The sequence below is a fragment of the Sceloporus occidentalis genome, unplaced genomic scaffold, assembly GCF_023333645.1.
Source record: "Sceloporus occidentalis isolate IW3139 unplaced genomic scaffold, rSceOcc1.0.p SCAF_64, whole genome shotgun sequence".
NCBI classification, from domain to species: Eukaryota; Metazoa; Chordata; class Lepidosauria; order Squamata; family Phrynosomatidae; genus Sceloporus; species Sceloporus occidentalis.
Genome location: NW_028317044.1, coordinates 899,911 through 920,628, shown reverse-complemented (window position 1 = coordinate 920,628; position 20,718 = coordinate 899,911). Strand labels below are relative to the sequence as shown.

General features: G+C 47.3%; 1 protein-coding gene across 4 annotated transcripts in view; it reads left to right on the top strand.

Annotated features, from left to right (window-relative positions):
* The window catches only part of ELN (elastin), a 39,156-nt gene that overhangs the window by 9,453 nt on the left and 8,985 nt on the right, over nt 1-20,718 (top strand). For 2 of the 4 annotated variants that reach the window (XM_089493333.1, XM_089493329.1), the window contains exons 2-22: nt 6,671-6,718; nt 7,047-7,100; nt 7,649-7,690; nt 9,476-9,508; nt 9,920-9,946; nt 10,084-10,182; nt 10,500-10,589; nt 11,355-11,423; nt 12,696-12,758; nt 13,118-13,189; nt 13,362-13,394; nt 14,115-14,186; nt 14,800-14,844; nt 15,571-15,633; nt 16,326-16,370; nt 16,478-16,573; nt 16,862-16,930; nt 19,135-19,260; nt 20,136-20,174; nt 20,293-20,379; nt 20,463-20,528. In XM_089493333.1, the coding sequence (XP_089349459.1) occupies nt 6,671-6,718; nt 7,047-7,100; nt 7,649-7,690; nt 9,476-9,508; nt 9,920-9,946; nt 10,084-10,182; nt 10,500-10,589; nt 11,355-11,423; nt 12,696-12,758; nt 13,118-13,189; nt 13,362-13,394; nt 14,115-14,186; nt 14,800-14,844; nt 15,571-15,633; nt 16,326-16,370; nt 16,478-16,573; nt 16,862-16,930; nt 19,135-19,260; nt 20,136-20,174; nt 20,293-20,379; nt 20,463-20,528 (1,338 nt within the window). The remainder of the gene's footprint in view (nt 1-6,670; nt 6,719-7,046; nt 7,101-7,648; nt 7,691-9,475; nt 9,509-9,919; nt 9,947-10,083; nt 10,183-10,499; nt 10,590-11,354; nt 11,424-12,695; nt 12,759-13,117; nt 13,190-13,361; nt 13,395-14,114; nt 14,187-14,799; nt 14,845-15,570; nt 15,634-16,325; nt 16,371-16,477; nt 16,574-16,861; nt 16,931-19,134; nt 19,261-20,135; nt 20,175-20,292; nt 20,380-20,462; nt 20,529-20,718) is intronic. The other 2 variants (XM_089493331.1, XM_089493330.1) reach the window with 2 other exon arrangements.

The window sequence follows — 20,718 nt, the reverse complement described above, 5'->3', positions numbered from 1 at the left end:
AAATTATGGATTTTGCTATGACCCGCGGATAAGTTGAGGGTAAAATTTAGAGGCACATAGCAAAGGATCTAAAGGACGAAGCAAAGCAAAACAATGTTAAAGATCTTAGAAAACTCCAGCAGACATAGCTCTTTGTGCTTAGTCTTAAGACTGGATGGATGAGAGGATAGAGGGGATCGGTGCTTCCAGGACAGATTATACTCTTGCTTTTCACCAGGAGATGGTTCCTTCTTTTAAATAAGAGTTAAGATACAGGGCTTGCATTGACCCGCAGCTAAGTTGACTCGGGATTTTTGGATCAACTTTTTGACCTACATTTCTAGACTTATACATGAGTATACACAGTACGTTCCAAAGTGGAAAACTGGGGGAGTGTTGCCTTAAAGTGACACAAGTTGTATTTGGGGTGAGCTCCTCTGCTCCCTTCTCATGAACCTCCAGGTTTGCTTACTCAAAGCTTGGGCTTTTGGGTTTCTGCAGAACCTTGCTCCGGTGGCCGGTGGCCAGTCTCTCTCTCTCTCTCTCGGCCCAGACGCAGGAGGCGAGTTGAACGATAAACACATATAAATCGGTCGATGCGCCTGCCAGGGCCCATCGGCTCGCCAAGTCTCCGCTCTTCCTGGAATTGCACATTGTCGCTGCCCATTCTGCAAGGGAAGAGAGAAAGAGATAGAGTGAGAGAGGGGGAATGAAAGAAAGAAAGGAGAGAGAGAGAGAAGGAGAGAGGGAACGAAGAAGAGAGGAGGAGAGAAGTGGAAAGAGTTGGAGATGGGGGGATTGGAGAAGGAGTAACAGAGCGAGGGTGCATTAGAAATGACGCAGCTTGGTATTTTGACTGCCATGGCTCCATGCTACAGATTAATAGGCTAAAAGATCTAGAATCACTTCTGTAATAAAAAAAATTATCAGAGAAATGTGAGATATATTGATATAAAGGAAGAAAAGAGAGTTAGAAAGAGGGATAGAGAAAGAAAGGGGTTAGGAAGGAAAGCGCATTGGAGAGCAGCATAACTGCCAAAGGGGGCCTTGTCTCCATTGACAGGCGTTTACTGGGAGCCCCACCGATGACTGATGTCTCTTTTGGGGCCCATTCTTCTCCAACACCAGCCAAGCCCTGGGCTCAAAGCGCACCCTGCCTCCTGTTGCATGTCATGCTCCTAATCCCCGGGAAATGGAAGCGCCATGTGGTTTTGCACTTGAGCAGAGATTGACCTTGCAAACAGTGTTGAGCGTTGCAGGGTCCGCAGCTCAGGAAACAGGTTTAGCAGAGAGGTGCGCAACTGGAGTAGGTCTAGGGGATGACTTTCCAACCTCCTCCTCCTCCTTCTTTTGCTTTGTTTGTTGTTGAAAAGCACTGCAACTCGACGGTAAAAGTCTGTCCTTCTTCATCCATCCTTCAAAATCCCTCCCGACGGCGATGCTGCCCAAAAACCTTCCAGCTAGACAGAGGATAAGGAGGGCTAGACTGGGGAACATGCAAAGACTTTGTACAAAGGAGCATCTTTGTTGGAGGGTTTGAGGCATGGCTATTCATGGACCCATTGAGACACCACCCCAACCCACGCCGACGTCCCGCTACCTTCCGGGCTCGACTCATGTCCTTCCAATGCTCCACGCCAAAAGGACAAACGCTCCTGCGTCTGCCGCGCATCGATGCAAGGAGAACGTGGCAGGGATAGGAATCCAAATGGCAGACGTTTCAGGATTTGTTATGTCTGTCAGCAGCTTCCTAATCCCTGCGGAGAGAGAGATTGCGGATGGATGGAATGCCTTGACAGGATCACCTTTAGAAAAAAGGAAAGGAGGGGGAACACATTCTCCAGCCAAACAGATTTTTCTGTTATGGTTTTCTTGTCGCTAGTGTCTCCTGGCTCTATCTCCATCTCTGTTTGCAACTGTCAGAGCAACCCTGGATGCCGATTCCAAAGGGACACGGTTGAAGTCGGGTCAGAACTCGGTCGACCCCAAGATATTCCTCGCTTCCTCACCAATCTGGAGCCAGATGTGGGCTACCTCTCGTCTCAAATACAACCACCGCCACCACAAGTCATGTACAAAGCTTGGTGAAAGGGCTAGCTGGGGGAGTCTGGGAAATATGGTCCCTGATTTCCAAGCTCAGTGTGTGCCACTGGAAGGCTGCGTCCAGTTGTGGGCATCACGATTCGAGAAGGATGTGGACAAGCTGGAAGGTATCCAGAGGAAGGCGACCAAAAATGGTGGAAGGTCTGGAAACCGTCAAGCCCTATGAGGAACGGCTTAGGAAGCTGGGCATGTTTAGCCTGGAGAAAATGTGGTTCTAGCTGGTTACATTTGGGTCCCCTTTTCTCTGCCTAGAAATGATGCAGACCAGCAAAGAGTTGGTGCTTCCTTGGTTTTTGCCAACTGTGTGGAGCTTGGGACGGTTTTGCGCTTGGTGCCAGAGATCCTGAACAGTTGGTGTGACTTCATGTTCGAATCCACTAATCTGAGCCAGGAGGGATGTGGGATGTATCCCTTATCCCTAGCATAGGAAGATGGCTGCATTTGCTTATTCATGGTGCCAACACACTCTGCCCATGCGCCTGGACATTAACTCAAAGAAGGGCAGACAGATTATTCTGTGGCACCTGAATGAGTAACAGTGGGTTTTTCGAATGGTATTCATTTGTTAGAGGGCAAATGGTATGCTTTCATGGACCCTGTGGTGACCCATACTAGAAGAGGTGGTACATCCGCTTCCGGTTTCAGTCCAAACTTTAACGGCCCTGCTTGGAAACCTCCAAAGAAGGAGACTCCGCCAACCATCCAAGGCAGCATCTTCCACTGTCTTACTGTCAGGAGGTTCTTCCTAATATTTATGTGGAATCTCTTTTACTCTAGCTTGAATCCATTGCTCCATGTCCCATTCTCTGGAGCAGCAGAAAACAAGCTTGCTCCATCCCCAACATGACAACCCTGCAAATATTTAAATAGTGCTATCATGTCAGCTCTTAACCTTCTCTTCTAAAAGCTCTTTCCATCATGAAGCTCCTCCTAACGTTGAGGTGGGATCTCTTTTCCCATCGCTTGCATCCATTGCTCCTGGTCCTACTCTCTGGAGCAGCAGAAAACAAGCTTGCTCCATCTATGTATATTGAGCACTTCTATTAAATTGGGTCTTTCTGGTGTGCATTGAAAATTTACGATGCTCATTCGGCCCTTGCAATGCACCTTGGGCACTTCTAATGCCGACTGGGCATTTCCAAAGACTTCTTTGTATGTGTCTGTTGCGTGTCTTCAAGTCATTTCCAGCTTAGGTTTCCTCAACAAGGTTTTGCCTTCCTCTGAGAGCGGGACTTGCTAAAGGTCACCCAGCGGGTTTCCATGCTTGAGCCAGCTCTCAGACCCTGGCTTACCAAACTATAAATCATGTACGCTTTGCACACTTCGCCCGAAAGGTAATTTTGTGCAGTGTTTTAAACCATTTTGTGCAAAGTGGAAACAAGGCTTCCCGTTTGTTGGGAATGCTTTGAGTCAAAGAGTTAGCATAGTTCAAAAATGAGCCAAAACTATGTCCGCAGGAGGGTTCTTTGTAAGGCCAGTTAGACTGGTGTCATATGGTTTTTGTATGTCATTCTACCTAACCATCCCCACTCTGGGCATTTAACCATAGAATCATAGAGTTGGAAGAAACCCTAAGGGCTATCCAGTCCAACCTTATTCTGCCATGCAGGAACTCTCCATCGAAGCATCCCCGGCTTCTCCTCTCCTCTCCTTCTTTCTCCTTCTATCCTCTTCTTCTCCCTGCCGCCCTGCTTCTTGTTGTCTTGTGTGTCCTGGCGTCGATTTTGTCATCCTTTGTTGGTGTTTCTCAATCCCGCATCCGACCAGCCATCCAGTCGGTTTCTCAATCTCAGGCGTCCGGGGGGAGATTTCTGGCTTGCGTCGACTTCGCTTTGGCCGCCATCCATGAGCCAATTATGCAGGAATGTCGGAGTCTTGGAAGCAGGTTTTGGGACACTTGGGAGATAGTTATACTGGTCAAGAGAGAGAAGAAAACCATATATATATATATATGAATGACACATACACAGAAACACAAACTGATCTATGCATCAGCTGCCTCTTTCCTCCCTCCTTCCCTCCCTCTCTTTCTCTCTCTCTTCAACTTTCTCTGTTTTAGCAGAGATTTTTTCAGGTGGTAACACTTAATCTTCCATCTCACCCACAATCCCTTGGCTATTGGGGAAGGAAATGGATGCGAAACAGGCATGCCTTGCCACCCTGAATGGCTGCGTCTTTCTATAGAGGATGCATTTCTTTGCAAGGAAGCGGGTGGCGAAAGCAGAGCATCTCCTCTCTGTCCGCTGTCACCGCACCCCGTTGCAAATGCGCAATGGCGCTGCATGCTCAACCCTGCTTCTGCATTCTGGAACTTGAAGGCACATTTTGTGCATACTGATGGGATGCATGCCTTACCGCCCTGAATTGAAAAATGTAGCCGTGTAAGTCTGTAGAAGCAGTATGTAGAGAGATCTTGTAGCCCCATTGAGACTCACTGAAACAGAGACATTAGCAGCATGAGCTTTCGTAGACTAGTAGAATCTACCACTGTTTTGCCCTGTGTCGGAGGGACAGTTTATCTGTGAATGCGCGATGTGGAGCAATGGAGGTACATGGATGCCCGAAGGCAGCCTCTTCCCAGCCTCTCTCCTCTCTCTCCATAACCAGCTAGGAAATGCAGCTGAGTCACAGGGATCTCTGGTTAAGTACAACCAGATCCGCTTGCGATTAAACTATTTGTTTAAGCATTCCTCAGCCCTGCCGTTGTCTTCCAAGAAATTGCTAAGCGTTCCTCTGTTAACATGCGCGGCTTCAAAGCCTCTCCAGGGCAGGCGGTCGGGAAGCCGTCCAAGGGATCCAAACAACAAGGTGCAGAGAGACGAATCTTTCAGAACAAGTTTGCAATCTGGTAATGCTCACAAAAAGGATGTGCTTATGGGGAGGGAAGAGGAACATGTTGCCATAATGGCATGCATGCTCTGATGGTCACCTATGCCACAACCGGAGAGTGACCTGCTCCCACAAGGACAACAAATGCTCCCTTTCCTCCAAATATCATCACCAATGCATGTTTCTGTGTTGTGTGCCTTTAAGTCATTTCTAACTTATGGCGACACTAAGATGGCACTATTGCAGGGTTTTCCCAGCAAGTTTCTTCAGAAGACTTGAGTTAGTTATGCATTGTATTGACTTCTGTCCTTTGAGATGTCGAGGGAATGGCCTAGTTTGTAATTCAAGGTTTGGAATTGCTTTCCAGGGTGATGAACCCTGAACCGATTCCAAAATACATCCAGAAATTGGGGGACTCCAAAAGCCCAGAACCCATTCCCATTGTCACATATGCGCTTGTCGCCACAATCCTTTGGGGAACTCTGGCCAGCCTTATTGGACGAATGAAGTGTTCCCTAGAAATTTCACAACATTGAAGAAAACCTCATGCAGTCCCGGCACAATAATGAGTAATGGAGCGAAGAGTCATTTCTGCGGGATTTGGTTCCTTGGCTGCGCCGACATCTCCTCTTCCATAGAAAAATAGTTGGTCCCTGTGTCGTCTTAGTCTGAAACGCAAGTGTTTATTTAAGAGGAAAGAAGCCATGAAGGCACGTTGGAGGCAATGGGAAGCTGGGGCCGCATGTCGAAACATGCATGCTCCTCAACCGCGCCAGAAGTGTCCTTCGGTTGCACAATCGGCCCATATGGTCGGACGCGAAGCAGAGATCCATCTGGGGAAGCCAAGAAGCTGCTGAACATTAAGCAAACCCAAGTTGCCAGGGCAGGCCAGAGCGGGTTTGGGGGTGCAGACGTCCATGCGCATGTTGCATCCAGGCAAGAGGGCCGAAGGGGTGCTCTGTGTGTGCGTGCACATGCACATATTCAAGTCACACTGTTGACTTACAGCAAACCCATGGGTTTCATAGGGTTTTTCGAAGCAAGGAATCTGCAGAGGTGGTTTTGCCAGTTCCTTCCTCTGAAATAGAATCTGCAGTATTCAGTGGCGGTCTGCCAACCAAGTACATCTGGACTGCCATATCCATGGGACCTTTATCCACGCATTCAAGCATCCATGGTGTGCAAATATGAACAGTATACTGTGGTCCCACCATATATATGGACCCCCATGAATGTGGGGAAATAGCAGATAAAAAAAACCCACTAATAATAATAATAATAATAATTATTATTATTATTATTCCGCTTAATCACTTGGAATCCAAGCGGATATTCTTTTTACCTAAGAGAACACTTCTCTAAGGATCTCCAGGTTCTCCAGTGCAACTCTGTGGTCAACAGCTAATAAATAAATAAATAAATAAATAAATAAATAATATTATTTATAGCCCGCCTCTCTGTCAGTGACAATCGGGGCAGCTTACAAGTTGAAATCTCATACAATCCCATGTCCCAATATCCCACCCTCCCCAGCAAGAGGTTGACCATAGAGGCATGCTGTAGGACCCACAAGTGATTTCTTTAGGAAGGTCTAGGTTCTCCAGCACAACTCTATGGAGGAGGAGAGCCATGCAACGCAAGCCAGCTTCAACTCCTTGGAGGAAAAGCGGTGGTATAAATAAGGACAAGTATAAATAAGGACAAGGACTCCCCCTAGGAGTAAAATATTCTGATTCTGTCTCCTTTTGTTCACTTCCAGGGGTCCCAGGTGCAGGAGTCGGGGTTCCTGGAACAGGCTTCTACCCTGGTAAGAGTCGCAACCACCACTAGGGATGCTGGTATGATGGTTTTGTATCCCAGCCTTGGATAACTCCTTTGGCGTTTAGCCATGGGAACTACCCGCCACCACAACCATAACCTAAAAAAAGCAATTTTGGCCAGGTTCTGGTTAGCTTTGCATTGGTGCTCTCCAAGGCGCCGAACCTATTTAGAAACAGGGTTCGGCACCTTGGAGATGTCCCACACTAAAATCCGGAACGGATTGGCCGCCCCATTGACATGGCAGCTTCCAGCCCTTGCTGGGTCCTCCTTTCTCCCTTCTCCCAGCCCTACTGAGACTTTGCCACTCTCCTCAGGAGCGGCTGGCGTGGGAGGCCTGGGGGGACTTGGCGCCGGACTCGGCGGTCCAGGTAAGCGCATGGGGGGTCAAAGGAATGGAAGAATGCCCCCTGACACGCATGAGATCAGGTTTCAGATAAAGCATGCCAGAGTGTTGGTCTCCTGATCCCCAAAGGCTCAGGATCACTTGGTGGATTTCGGATGGACGGGTAGATTTTGGACGGACAAGAAGAAAACACTTCTTGGGCCTCATTCAGCGATTTGGATTAAGTGGGAACCAGGGTCGCTTGAACCGGTTCAAACCGATTCACAATCTGATTTAAAAGGTAGTGGGAATGAGGCCCTGGTTGCATGATTTGGTTGTTAATCGGTGGAATTCACTGCCACAAGGCTCTTGGAGCAGTTAGTCTAAGATTTAATGGAGGTTTCCAAGGTGCTGAACCCTATCGCTTTGCAAGCCGGCCATGGCCTGGCGCAAAGTCATCACCCGCAGGAGAGACCCCCAGATGCCACTCCTCCGTTGGGCTTGCTGATGGTTTGGGCGGTCTCAGTTGGGCAGAACAAGAAAGCTGGCGCTCTTGGCAAAGGCCCCAAAGTGAGATGTTCCTCTCCTCCGCAGGCACTGGCGTTGGCGGAGTCGGGACCGGATTGGGCGGCGCAGGTGAGTCCTCCATGGGATGAATGTACTTCTCCAAACATGGAGGAAAACCTCCACTACAACCTCCAGAATCCAGCTGTTGTGAAACTGGGGGTTTTCTGAGAGTTGTAGTAATCTCCAAAGTAATTTTATTCCCTGCAAGTTCTGACTTACTGTGTTGGGTTCCTCCTTGCTCCACTTTCCAGGGCCTTTCCATTTGTTGCTGGTTTGCTTGTAAGGATTCCCTTCTTCCTTTTCTCATGAGGAAATGTTTATTTTTCCCCTGCATTTTATTCAAAGTGAACACTTTTCTCAATTCATTTTAAATAACATTTGCATTTTCTTCCCCATTGACATAATAATGGAGTTGGAATAATGCCATTCCGACACCGCTATCAACTTCTGGGATTTGTACTTTTGCAAGCCTTTGGAGAGGCAGGATATAAATAAAACTTATTATTATTCTTATTCTTATTCTTATTATTTAGCCTTCTCCATCAGAGAGGCTCTGTTGCCCCAGCAAACTACAAATCCCAGTATTCCACACCAGTAAGCTATGGCAGTTCAAGTGGCATCAAACCACATTATTTCCACGGTGCAGATGTAGCCAAATAGTATTTTAATGCCTATTATTTTTACCCGTTATCAAAGTCCGAAGTGGGTTTCGCCCTCCTTTCTTTCCTCCCTTTCTTCACGCAACACTTCAGGCATATGCTTTCATGGCTAACCAGAGAATAAAAACAGATGGTATCCATCTGAGGGTTCTTAAAGTCCTCCGACGCGAAAGGGCTGATCTTCCAAGTAAAATATGCGCCGTTTCCCAAAAACCCAGCCTCGGTGCCCAAGGACTGGAGCATAGCCAACCAAACGCCAATTTTTATTGTTACTTTAAATCATCATCATCATCATCATCATATCCGCGGGGAGCCTGAGCAATTGCCATCCCCTTCGCTTCGTATCTGTTCTAAGTAAAAGGAGAGAGCGTCATTGGAAATAAAATTGTCCAAGGCAGAGGAGGCCAAAAGAGAATGAGTCATTTGCCTTGGGAGCGAGGCTCTTTCATTCGCCCGAAAGCGATCTGGAGTTAGAGGTGAGTCCTAATAAGACGGCCGTGTTTTCGTTATTTTAAATAACGTTTCCCACTATTGTTATGGGCTTGGAATGAGCCGCCATTTGGTACTAAAAACTGACCCCTGCCTCTGCTATCGGATAGGCTTTATTGGCCACAAAGGGATGTTGCAGAGGAGAAGGCTCCAATCCTTGGCTTGATGGATTCCAGCATCCTCTTGCAAGCCAAAGTTAGCGTCAAGCCCTTAAGCAACCAATTCTACCAGGGCAAATGGTCCCAAACCCTAAGGCACAGTCGCCAGGGTAAGATAACAAAAAGACGGGCCTCAGGCGTCGTATATTGCAGAACCGTATGAAGGAAATCATTAGGTACCATGCGCTGGAGAGGAAGGCCATTCTAGTGGTTGGCAGGTCCCATGTCAGCAGGACACTGAATCCACTTCTGGTTTGGGTTAGTTTTCTGGAGTGGATTAAAACATGGTATTTTCTGGAGTGGGTTCAGTGCCCGACCGACATGGGAGTCAACAGCCGTCACCAAATGGCACTCATGGCACCAATGGCACTCATGTCGGATTAAAGGCTCACATCTGGACCACTCCTGTAGAAAGAAAACATTGGACCCAGTTGGTCCTGGGTTGCCATAGAAAGAGAATTCTGCTCTCGTCGAGGAAATTGTGCTCGCGGTTCTCCTCGGAGGCCTTCTCTTGTTTGACCTTATTCCACATTTTCCCTTCCTACCAGGATTAGGCGCAGGAGCCAAACCTCCGAAACCAGGTCAGTGGTCTTCCCACCCGTTTCAAGCCCTCCTTCCACATTTTGTTTAAATTTGTGACCACTAAAACAGGGTTTGGGTGTTGGACAAGGACACCGGGGGACAAGGGTTGGAACCCTGGCTCGGCCATGGGGACCCACTGGGCGACTTTGGGCAAGTTGGATGGCGATGGTAAACCCGCCTCTGAACAGATATGGCCCTGCAATAGGTTCCCCTTCGGGTTGCCGTAAATCCAAAACAACTTGAAGGCACATAAAACACGCACACATTAGCATCACATTTTTTTTAATTATACATTTTATTTAGACATACAAATATATAACATATACTATATAATCAAGCATACGCATTCTCTTTACATAGTCTTCATTCACCTTCCTTCGTTTTGATGCGCTCTCTTTTCTCTCCTTCAGGGGTCGGAGGTGCTGGAGCAGGACTAGGTAAGGAAGACACTGCGGAGGCTGAGGAGGGTTTTTACAAAACGTTGCAAGCTTATTGCTCCCTGCTTGGTACTTGCTGCAAGAAATCGATTCCAAGCAACTGAGCCACTGAGGACCCTTTTCCTTCTTTCTCTCAGGTGGACTTTATCCAGGAGGAGCTTATCCAGGAGGGGTCTATCCAGGCGCCGGGACCTCTGCCGCGGCGGCTGCGGCTTATAAAGCCGCCGCCAAAGCAGGTGCGTTCCTGTTATTGCTGACACAGTGAGCATGGCCCCTGCCATGTCTGGAGTCCTTGGATGCATCTACATTGTAGCAATAATGCAGTTTGACGCTACTTTAAGTGCTGTCACTCCATCATATGTAATCCTGGGATTTGCAGTTTTATGAGACTTTTAGTCCTCTCTTTCAAAGCATGCTCACCAAACTACAAATCTGAGCATGCTCCAGGATGGAGCCCTGGCAGCTAAAGTAGTGTCAAGCTGCATTATTTCTACAGTGTAAATGCATTCCAGACATTAACAACAGCCATTTTATGTTGTCTCTCTTGAACCAGGTGCTGGGCTTGGTGTACCTGGCGCCGGCGGAGGTGGCCTCCCTGGGGTTGGCGTTGGCGTTCCTGGAGGCGGTGTTGGCGTGCCAGGAGGTATGTTACTCACTATTTTATTGGAGTATCTGCAATAATGTGCATTCTCAAACCTGTGGCTTCTGCCTGCTTTGCACAGATTCGCTTGGCTGCGCATTTTTACAGAGGAACGGCAAACGGTTGCAGTTTGCACAGGAACAGGATGACAAGTGCCTTCGAAAATATGCAGCAATTTGCATTACACACTTATATGTAAATATATATGTGTAAATTTACAGCACTATATAAATAAAGCTTAATAATAATAATAATAATAATAATAATAATAATAAGTAGACTACTTATAGCATGCCCATTATCCAACAAACTGATCCCTAGAATCTGAAATCAATGCTGGTCCCAAACTCTTGTTGTTAGAATGCAAAAGATATTGCTGTGTTAGTCTAGAGAATCAGTATGCAAAGAGAACTTTTAGTACAGTTACAAGATCCCTTTTCAACTTGTTGTTGCTGCTTGCAATAATCACATGCATGAAGCCTGTCAGCTTGCACTCCCTGCGAAGCTCCAGGAGTCTCCCTGTTGGTTGCTGTTTGTGGTTGGAACCAGAAAAGGAACCATGCAAAGATTTTGCAACTCTTGGCTGCTCTCTTGGCTCTGCAGTTGCTCAATGGTGAACTTGGACAAAGGAGCCCTTTTGGGGGATCCTCCTCTGAAGATGCTCCCTGCCTCTACCTCCTCCCCCCTGGGCTCTGGATGTGATGAAACATGCATTGGAAATCTCCGCTGTGCCAATGCCCCTTTCTTTCTCCTTCTCCCTTCCTCCAGGCGGAGTGATCCCACAAACCGGGGTGCAACCAGGAACCGGCGTTGGGGCCAAGCCTGGGAAAATCCCTGGTAAGTCCCCATTTTTCTCCATAGAATGGATTTCAAGTTCAAAAATGAGACCTCCCAACTTTCTTTCTCAGAAAGAAAGCATGGACCTTACTTTCCTTGGTGCGGCCCTACAAGAGGAGGCCCATGGGATCAATGATGATCTGTCGCTAAACTTGAATGGATCTAATCTCAGTGGGAGTAAGGACTTTGGGGTTATCGTTGATCATAAATTGAATATGAGCCAGCCGTGTGACGCTGCGGCAAAACCAACGCTATTTTAGCTTGCATTCGTCGAAGCGTAGTTTTCAAGTCGAGGGAAGAGCGGTCCTACTATATTCAGGGCTGGTCAGGCCTCATCTGCAATACTGTGTTCGCTTCCAGGTGGATCCTTTTAAGAAACTGACTGAGATGAAAGAAATGGACAGAATAACAGCTTTAATAAATCAGAAAGATTTAGAGAAAGTAGACAAGGAATGGTCTCCGGTAACAGATGATTGTAAGGAAATGTGGAAATGGTCTGGCAAGGGAAACAAAAGGAGGTTCAGTGTAAATCAGCCTGAAAGAAGACAAATATATGTAAAAGGCAAAAATAGGTAGGGCTACCTACTTATTTGTTTCGGATCGGAGCACATAAGGAAAGAGAACAGACACAGGAAAAAGGTGTTGGTTACTAATGGAATGATGGAAGTACTGTAAATAAGATATGAGATTTAAATGACAATGCCAACGGTTAAAATAAAAAGAAGGATATAGACAAGTTGGTATGAGTTCAGAGAAGGGCAACAACGGTGATAAGAAGTATGGAGAACGAAACGTGTGAGGAAACGTTGGAGACGCTGGCCATGTTCGGTTTGGGGAAGAGAAGGGTGGTGACATGATTTCACTTTCAATATTGAATCATGGAACGATAGGATCAGCTGAAGGGCTGTCACTGGGAAGAGAAGACAGGCTTGTTGTCTTCTGCTCTAATGGTACGAAGTTACAGGAGCGTAGATTTCGTCTGCGCCTTAGAAAGGACTTCTTGACACTAAACGGAACCAAATGACGAGAGACTTGGTGAGGTCTCCTTCTCTGGATGCCTTCCAAAAAGGGTGGAGGACTCCCTGCTGGGGATGCTCTTCTTGGCGGACACCAACTTGGATGCTCCCAGTAGATAGCAAGCCAATTCCCAGCTATGTCACAATGCTGTAGGCATCTGCCATTGCTTTCTTCCTGGAATTGGAAGAAGGACGGAGGAAGGGGTTGGCTAGAAAATGACACTGGGCCATCCCTGCTGTGTTCTTCCTTTGGCAGGAGTCGGGATACCTGGCGTCGGGATCCCAGGTGTCTTCCCTGGAGGTGTCCTCCCTGGAACAGGTGAGTTTGGCCTCGGATGGGTCTATCTGTTCCTTTCATGATCAGTGACCCATAAGAAATTAAAAGTTTTTTCCACAGTGTCAAAAATGTTCAGTTACTGTTGTCCCTTCACATTTGCAGGCCAATGCTATGGAGTTCTGGGATTTGCAGTTTGGCGAGCTCTGTAGCCTCCTCCGTCAGAGGATGATGGTGTTGCCACAAACTATAAGTCCCAGGATTCCATGGGAAGTGTCCAACTTCATTAATTCTGCAGGGTGGCATCAGCATATGTTTCACACTGAGGCCCATATTGGAAGTCCTGTTGAGAACCAAAAAGCATACATACTGCGTTCTGTAAAGTGGTCTGTCTCCAATTTCAGGGATCCGTTACCCTGGGGTAGGGGTCTTACCAGGGGTGCCAACGGGAACCGGCGTCAAGCCCAAAGTCCCAGGTGAGTCCTCCTTCCATGGTTACATATATACATCCCTAGTCAGTACCAGGTTGATCCAAAGTTTGGAAACCAAGCTCTTGGCACAATGTTGGAAAGAATCAAGTCACTAATCCTTGGTTTGCATAGAGAAAATCTCTGCTCAGCCTCTCTTCTTTTTCTTTTTCCCATTCAGGTGCAGGAGGAGGTGCTTATGCTGGGATCCCTGGTAGGTTGGATCCTCAAAAACAGGGGTGGACAAATATATAGGGCCTAGTTTCATATATCCCCTGGGCTGCTCCTTCCACGTGTGCCAAATTATCTCTGGACTCCCTCAAAATGGTGACCATCAGGTGGCCATTTTGGGAAGGACTGTGATGTAAAGAGACGTATTTGAAGGCGGGTGATGGGGTCAGGGACTATTGTACCTGCTTTTGCACATTTGAGCCAAAACAATAAAAATGAATGGCAGGCATTGGGAAGTTTGGGGGAGCTTCTAGTGGGCTTCTGGATTTGGAAAAATGGCACCCAGGGGCCACATGCCACCCATAAACCACACTTTGCCCACCTCCGCTCTGGAAGATGACATGCTTTTTCTCCAGGCATGGGTCGCTGGAAAGGGTCTGCCCATGTGGCTGGTTACGAACAAAGGCAGGATGCAAAGTCGAAGGCTTTCGTGGCCGGCATCCATAGTTTTTTGTGGGTTATTCTTCAGGCTCTGTGTCCATGATCGAGAAGAGTTTATTCCTGACGTTTCGCCAGCATCTATGGCTGGCATCTTCAGAGGATGCTCTCTGAAGATGCCAGCCACAGATGCTGGCGAAACATCAGGAACAAACTCTCCTAGAATATGGCCCTATAGCCTGAAAAACCCACACAAAACTAAAGGCAGAATGGTCTGAATCCTGGTGGGCTTAATTCTGTTTATACCATTCTTTGTCTGTTACAGGTTTTGGAGGCTTTGGTGGCCAGCAGCCAGGACTACCTCTAGGATATCCGATCAAGGCCCCCAAACTCCCAGGTGAGTTTTAATCCAGGACATACCTGTCTGAAGGGCTGGCCCTCCCATGAGGCAAAGAGGGGTAGCCGATTTGGGGGACCGTGAAAGGGCACAGTTATTTCCTTCCTTGCGATGGGACTTTTACCAGGGCTGCAAACAAATGACTATGTCATCTTTGTAGGTGAGGATTAATAGTTTCTACAGCGTTCTCCCCATTGGGGAGAAAGCAGATATATTCTGTGCTGTTCTCAGCTGAAATTACATACATCCCAAAGTATATTGGGATAGTATTCGGCACAGAAATACTCCTAGGCTGAGATTTAGGTTCCCCACTTAAAATGCCCAACAAACCCATGCAAGTTAGCAGCAGGGGAAGACACCATCGGAACGCCAGCTTTTCCCCAAAAGCTTGTACAAATAAATTGGCTTTTGGGGTGTTTGGGGTGTAGGGTGAGACAGCTTCATCTCCAATTGAAAGGAATACGTTCGCATAGATTTTTGTGGGTTGTTTTTCAGACTATGTGGCCATGTTCTAGAGGAGTTTGTTCCTGACGTTTCGCCAGCATCTGTGGCTGGCACCTTCAGAGAATAAGTTCACATTTTGATCCATTTCTTTCTCTCTCTATCTTTCCAGGCGGCTATTATGGGTCACCATACGGTGGTGGGAAGCTACCTTTTGGTGAGTGCTTTTGGAAGGGCATGCGGGTACCACAGTTTTTGGATGGAGGGTGTGCAGCAATGCAGCACAGATGGCCACATTTGGTAGAAACAGGTGCAAGTTTGGGCTTAGAAGGGTCACCAGTTTGGGACATTTCCAGGCCCTGAAATGTCATGGCTCAAACCTGTGACTTAAGGCTAGTCTCTGGCGATCTCTCATGGTGGGATGTGACCTGGGGATGTTGCAAAGGGTGACGCTTCAAGAGGGAGCGCCATTAAGCATAACTTGAGCATCAATAGCTCTTGCACATTCAATCAAAAAACAACCAAGTCTGGCCAATGAGTCTCTGGTCCTCAGGCAAGTACCCCTAGGCTTTGCATGGCAAGACTCTTGCCCTGAGACCTTCCAAAGTGGAAGGGTTCTCCTGGCCTTTGGAAGCCAACCAAAAACCTGGATGCTTTGCTAGATGCTCAGATTGCCCAATATCCAAGTCTGGTCCTGAGTCTGAGGCCTGGACACTCCCTTCTAGACTCAGGATCAGACCTGGATGTTGGGCAACCTGAGTGTCTAGCAGAGAATCCAGGTTTTCAGTTGGCTTCCAAAGGCCAGGAGAACCCTTCCACTCAAACACAATAAGCTATCTCAACATCTTGAGTTTTGGAGGTCCGCAAGCACTTAGCCTTGTGGTCCCTTCTGGTTTTATGTCAGGCAATTGAATCAATTCACAGCCACTCCTTGTGCTTCTAGGTACTGGACCTGGTGGAGTCTTTGGTGGGGCTGGAGGAAAGGCCGGGTACCCAACTGGTACAGGTAAGTGGTGTTGGAACCAAACCCAGTACTAGTTGAAGTTGCGGGTTACTTTCCAAGTCTTTGTCAATTCGGACAAGTTCCAGAAGTGGGAAATACCAGACCTTTGGGGGACAAAGAAGAAGGGAAGGGAGCAAGGCTCAGAATAGTTACTCTTTGTGGAGCATGTCCACAATGCAATAGGAGGGTGGCATAGGGGATCCATTTGTGCTGGCATAGTTATACTGTGAGTACTTTCCTCTGGCTATATGCTGGATCATGCCATTGTGCGCCACCATAATGGAGATGCGGATGTTATGTGCTGTCCTGGAAAGCTCAACCACCAGCACAAAGATGGAGATCATCAACAAGATCCTCAGCCAAGGTGCCTAGACTCTCTGGCCACAGGATCCAAGAAAGTAAAATGTCCAGGCTCTAGAACAGTGTCATTTCTGGTGTATTCTGGAGGGTGGGACTGTCTAAGATAAGCCAAAGATGGGATCTCTGTGCTTTGGAGGAGAATCATAGAATCACGGAAGAGACCCCAAGGGCCATCCAGTCCAACCCCATTCTGCCATGCAGCAACTCTCAGTCAAAGCATCCCTGACAGATGTCCATCCAGCCTCTGCTTAAAGACCTTAAAGAGAAGGGAAGGAGGTTTGTGCAATCTGGATATCCTTGCAAAAGTCTCACTCCCTCTCTTGCTTCTTTCTCAGGCGTAGGAGCTCAGGCAGCCGCTGCTAAAGCAGCCGCGAAATATGGTGAGTAGCCAGTCCAAGGGAATGACCCTTTGGAATCCAGCCTTTGCTTGTTTTGTTTCATTTATAACACACATGATACATAGCCATTTCTGTTTCTCTCTTCCAAGGCGCTGGGGTTGTACCTGGGACAGGTGGGATCCCAGGAGTCGGGACGCTTGGAGGAGGTTTGGTACCCGGCACTGGTGCTGTTCCCGGAGGATTAGGTAAACACTTGTGGGGTAGTGAGCCCAGCATGATGGAGCATTGCATGAGGCACCTTTACAGTTGGCACTTCTAAGAACAACAAGAGAGTCAAACTGGATGATATAGTTGTCACATTTTTGTGGGAAGGACTCCCCTGAATGGCAAAATATGTCTGTTTATCACAATCCGTGATTCCCCTCTCTTCCTCATCTTGCATTTCGCCTATGTGATGCTTTATGATTGATCATAGGAGGGTAAACACAGGCATAGTAATAATAATTACTACTACTACTACTTACTTTTTTTAGCCACAGGGGTTGGTGGACCTGCCGCCGCCGCTGCAGCTGCCAAAGCCGCCGCCAAAGCCAGAGCATACGGTGAGTACGCTTGCTTTCTTGAAATCCTATTGATCTTTGGATTGGATGCTAACATTGCTAATCAATAAATAATAAGTAAAGTGATCTGTTCCTGAGGTTAGGAATAAAGGACCCCTCTCTCTAGGCATCTCTAGGTCCTCCAGCACAATTCTATGGCTGACTTCTGCCAAACGTTGACCATAGCGTCATGATGGTGGACCGACAAAGGCTTCTATAAGTATTCTCTCTAGCAATCTCTAAGTCCTCCAGCGTGTGGCAGGGGCAGCCATGGAGATCCCCTGGGTGACATTTGGGCAAGTTACACACTCTCAGCCTCAGAGGATGGCAAACCCGCTCTGCGCAAATCTTGCCAAGAAAACCCTGCCATAAGGGTTGCCTCATATAACAAACTGGATGGATATAGGCAAGCTGTATACTCTCAGCCTTAGCCAACCTCAAGATTCCCTTAAGGTCCGAACCCCGGATCAGCCATAGAAACTCACTGGGTATTGTTCTCCATTGCACCCCCTTCCCACCGTTTCTGAGCATCGCTTGCGAGAGAGAAGTCCCAGGTGCAACGTCGCTTGTTGCGACGGCACCGTTTCCCCGGATTGGGTCCCAGCCAGGCCTCCGCCATCTGTTTTCGATTGGAAGCAGAAGCATGTGTTGGAAAGAGAGAAAGGGGGCGAATTCATGTGCAGTTGAGGGATTTAAGGGCAGCCGTTGCAGCGTCAGGTTTCACTGGGGTGTGCGTTTGTGTGTGTGTGAGTTTCCAGGGAAGGAAGAGAGTGATCGAATGAACGAAAGAGAAAATAACAGCGCACTTGAATTCCCTGTAAAAATAAAGGTTTCCTTCATGGTTATTGTATATATTACACTATTGAACCTAAAGACAAGATGAGAAAGTTACAAAGGATATAAAGATAAGAAGACGGATGTGAGACTTCAAAACAGAAATCATCCCAAGGGCTAAATATTCAGGACCAATAGAGAGAGATGTGACCATTTACCAATACGTGTAAATACTGAAAGTAAGGATCGATAATCTAATGTACAGTTGAACATATGCTAATAATATTAAGAGTATTTAAAAGTCAAAAACTCTGGATATAAGAACTGAGAAGAGAGGATGTGATATTTGAGTATTACATGTTGTATGTTTTTCTGTTACGTTATCGTCTTGTATGCCTTAAACTATTTAACGTATATGTTTAAGTCACAGTTTTCGTGATTAGAGATTGCAAAAATATTCCAGTGATAAGCTTGGAAATATTTCTGATATTAATCAATGTTAATAGACTTATCAAATTCGATGGTGCAATTGATGATGATGATGATGATGATGATGATGATGATGGTGATGATAGAACAAAGGGAAGGGGGCAGAATGATATTGCCCTTCGCGTGGCTCAAGAAGACCCCAGATTCAGAAAGCAAAGAGCAGAAGTGTCTGTCTTCGCTGCTGCTTTTGTTTGGAGCCAGGAGAGAAAGACACATTTCGAGGGGCAGCGAAATTCAGAGTTTTGCACAGGTTTTTCTACGGCCGGATATCTTTTCCTTTTCCATTCAAGGATAGTAGGGGTGTCCCCTGAAGCCAGGACTTCAGACTTTGTGTCACTCTTGCCTTCTTCTTCTTCTAATAATAATAACAACAACAACAACAACAACATTTATTTTTATCCCTCCTCTCCAATAAGATCTCTGTGGCCTAACTTGAGCCAGATGTGAAGCTCATCATGGAGGAACACTGCTCTCTTCTGGAAACCTGCAGTTGCAACATCTCAGAAGGCAATGATTTCGCCAATTCACTGTTGGTCCGCCAGATGTTTTGGACTTTAACTTGATGGTTGGCCAAGCTGACTGGGGCTTCTGGGAGCTGAAGTCCAAAATGCTGGAGGACCAAAGTTTGGGAATCAAGAATCATTGCTGTAATTGAAGGATCTCTTGTTCTTTGTGTGTGTGCACTTACTGTTTTGGAAGGGATCCCAAGGGTCATCTAGCTGAACCTCCAGAAAGTGTGGTAACCCGAACTAAACCACACTTGATCCAACTTCTCTTTCAAAGCCTTCCATGAAGGAAAGCCCAGCCTGTAAGTGGTCCACTACTCCTCTGTTGAGTGGCCCTTACCACCAGGAGGATCTGTGTAGTCTGAACTGTCATCCACCTTACATTTCTGTCCTTCTCTTTGGGGAGTCTTGACGTTCCTCTTTATCTTTTTACTGCAGGCGCTGGAGGCATTCCTGGGGTTGGTGTTGGCGGAGTTGGGGTCCCAGGCGTTGGGGTCCCTGGGGTTGGTGGCATTCCTGGCGTCGGACCTGGCGTCGGAACCATCCCCGGAACAGGAGTAGGAGGTAAAGGAGTTGGTGGGTTGGTTAAGGAGAGGATGAAAGATATGAGGAGAAGGTAGGATGAAGACTAGAGACTAGAACTGTGTTTTGTAGTGTTTTGAGCATTGAAGTACAACTCTGGAGACCAATTTCTGCTTGGAAGTTGGAATCCGCTGGATGACTTTAGGCACATCACACTCTCTCAGCCTCAAAGGCAACCCCCACAAAATAAATCTTGCCAAGAAACCCCCATGATAGGGTCGCCATAAATCAGAAACAACTTGAAGGCACGTAACAACAAACTCTAGTGGAGGTGAACAAGAGGATTCAGGCCCCAATCCTTCTGGAATACATTAAAATGAATGTTGGTTTCCCTAACCCTGTATTTACATCACCGGTAGGCGCCAGAGACTCTTATCATATACTATACATACTATACATGAAGTCGACACTATAAGTGGACTTCATCCATCAGTCGAGGGCAGGTTTTGGGGCCAAAATTATGGATTTGGATATGACGCATGGATAAGTCGAGGGCAAACCTCAGGGGCACATAACAAAGGATGAAGGAAAGGAAAGCAATGCCAAAGAATATACAAAATCCCAGCAGGCATAACTGTTTGCGCTCACACTAAAGACTGGATGGATGGGAGACTAGAGCGGGATCAGTGCTTCCAGGACAGGTTACACACTTGCCTTTCGCCATTATAAATACAGTAATTCCATTGACCCCATGGATAAGTCAACTTGGGGGTTTGGGGTCAGTTCTTTGACTCAAGCTACTATACTTACGCATGAGTATGTGCAGTAACTCTAAGGCCCTACTATGCTCTTCCTGGTAAAGGTGGAGTCCCTTTTTCACCATCTTCTGATTTTCTTCCTCTGTCTGTATCTCTTAGGAGTGAGTCCCGCAGTGGCAGCCAAAGCAGCGAAATATGGTATGTCCCCCAATCCCTGAGTCTTATAGGGAAGAGGTGGTTTGGTGGCGGTATGGTGCATGGCTCCACATATAGTACAACTCGACAAGCCTCTTTCGATTCCACCCCTTTCCTGCAGGTCTGCAGCCAGGTGGTGCTGGGGGTGTCCCAGGAGGAGTTGGCGTTGGTGGCGTCCCAGGCTTGCCAGGTGTGCCAGGTGTCCCAGGTGAGTTTCCACGAGAAGACCATTTCTGCCAACGGAAAGATCCTTTCTCTGTACCTTGACTTGGGCTTTCCTTTGGCCAACAGGAGCTGGGACTTCGGCGGCAGCAGCCGCAGCAGCCGCTAAAGCAGCAGCGAAAGCTGCGGCGTATGGTAAGTTGAGTCAACTATTTTGGGTCCAAAAGCCTCTGGGTTTTGGGGGGCACCATCCTGATCAGATCTGCTTTTGAAAAAGCCATCTTTCCCCTTGGTTTGCTGCAGCATTGGAAAACGAAAACTGGCCATTGATCATGGCCAGGCTGGGAAAGAGTTCAGAGACAGAGCCCTGTTTGTCTGGAATATC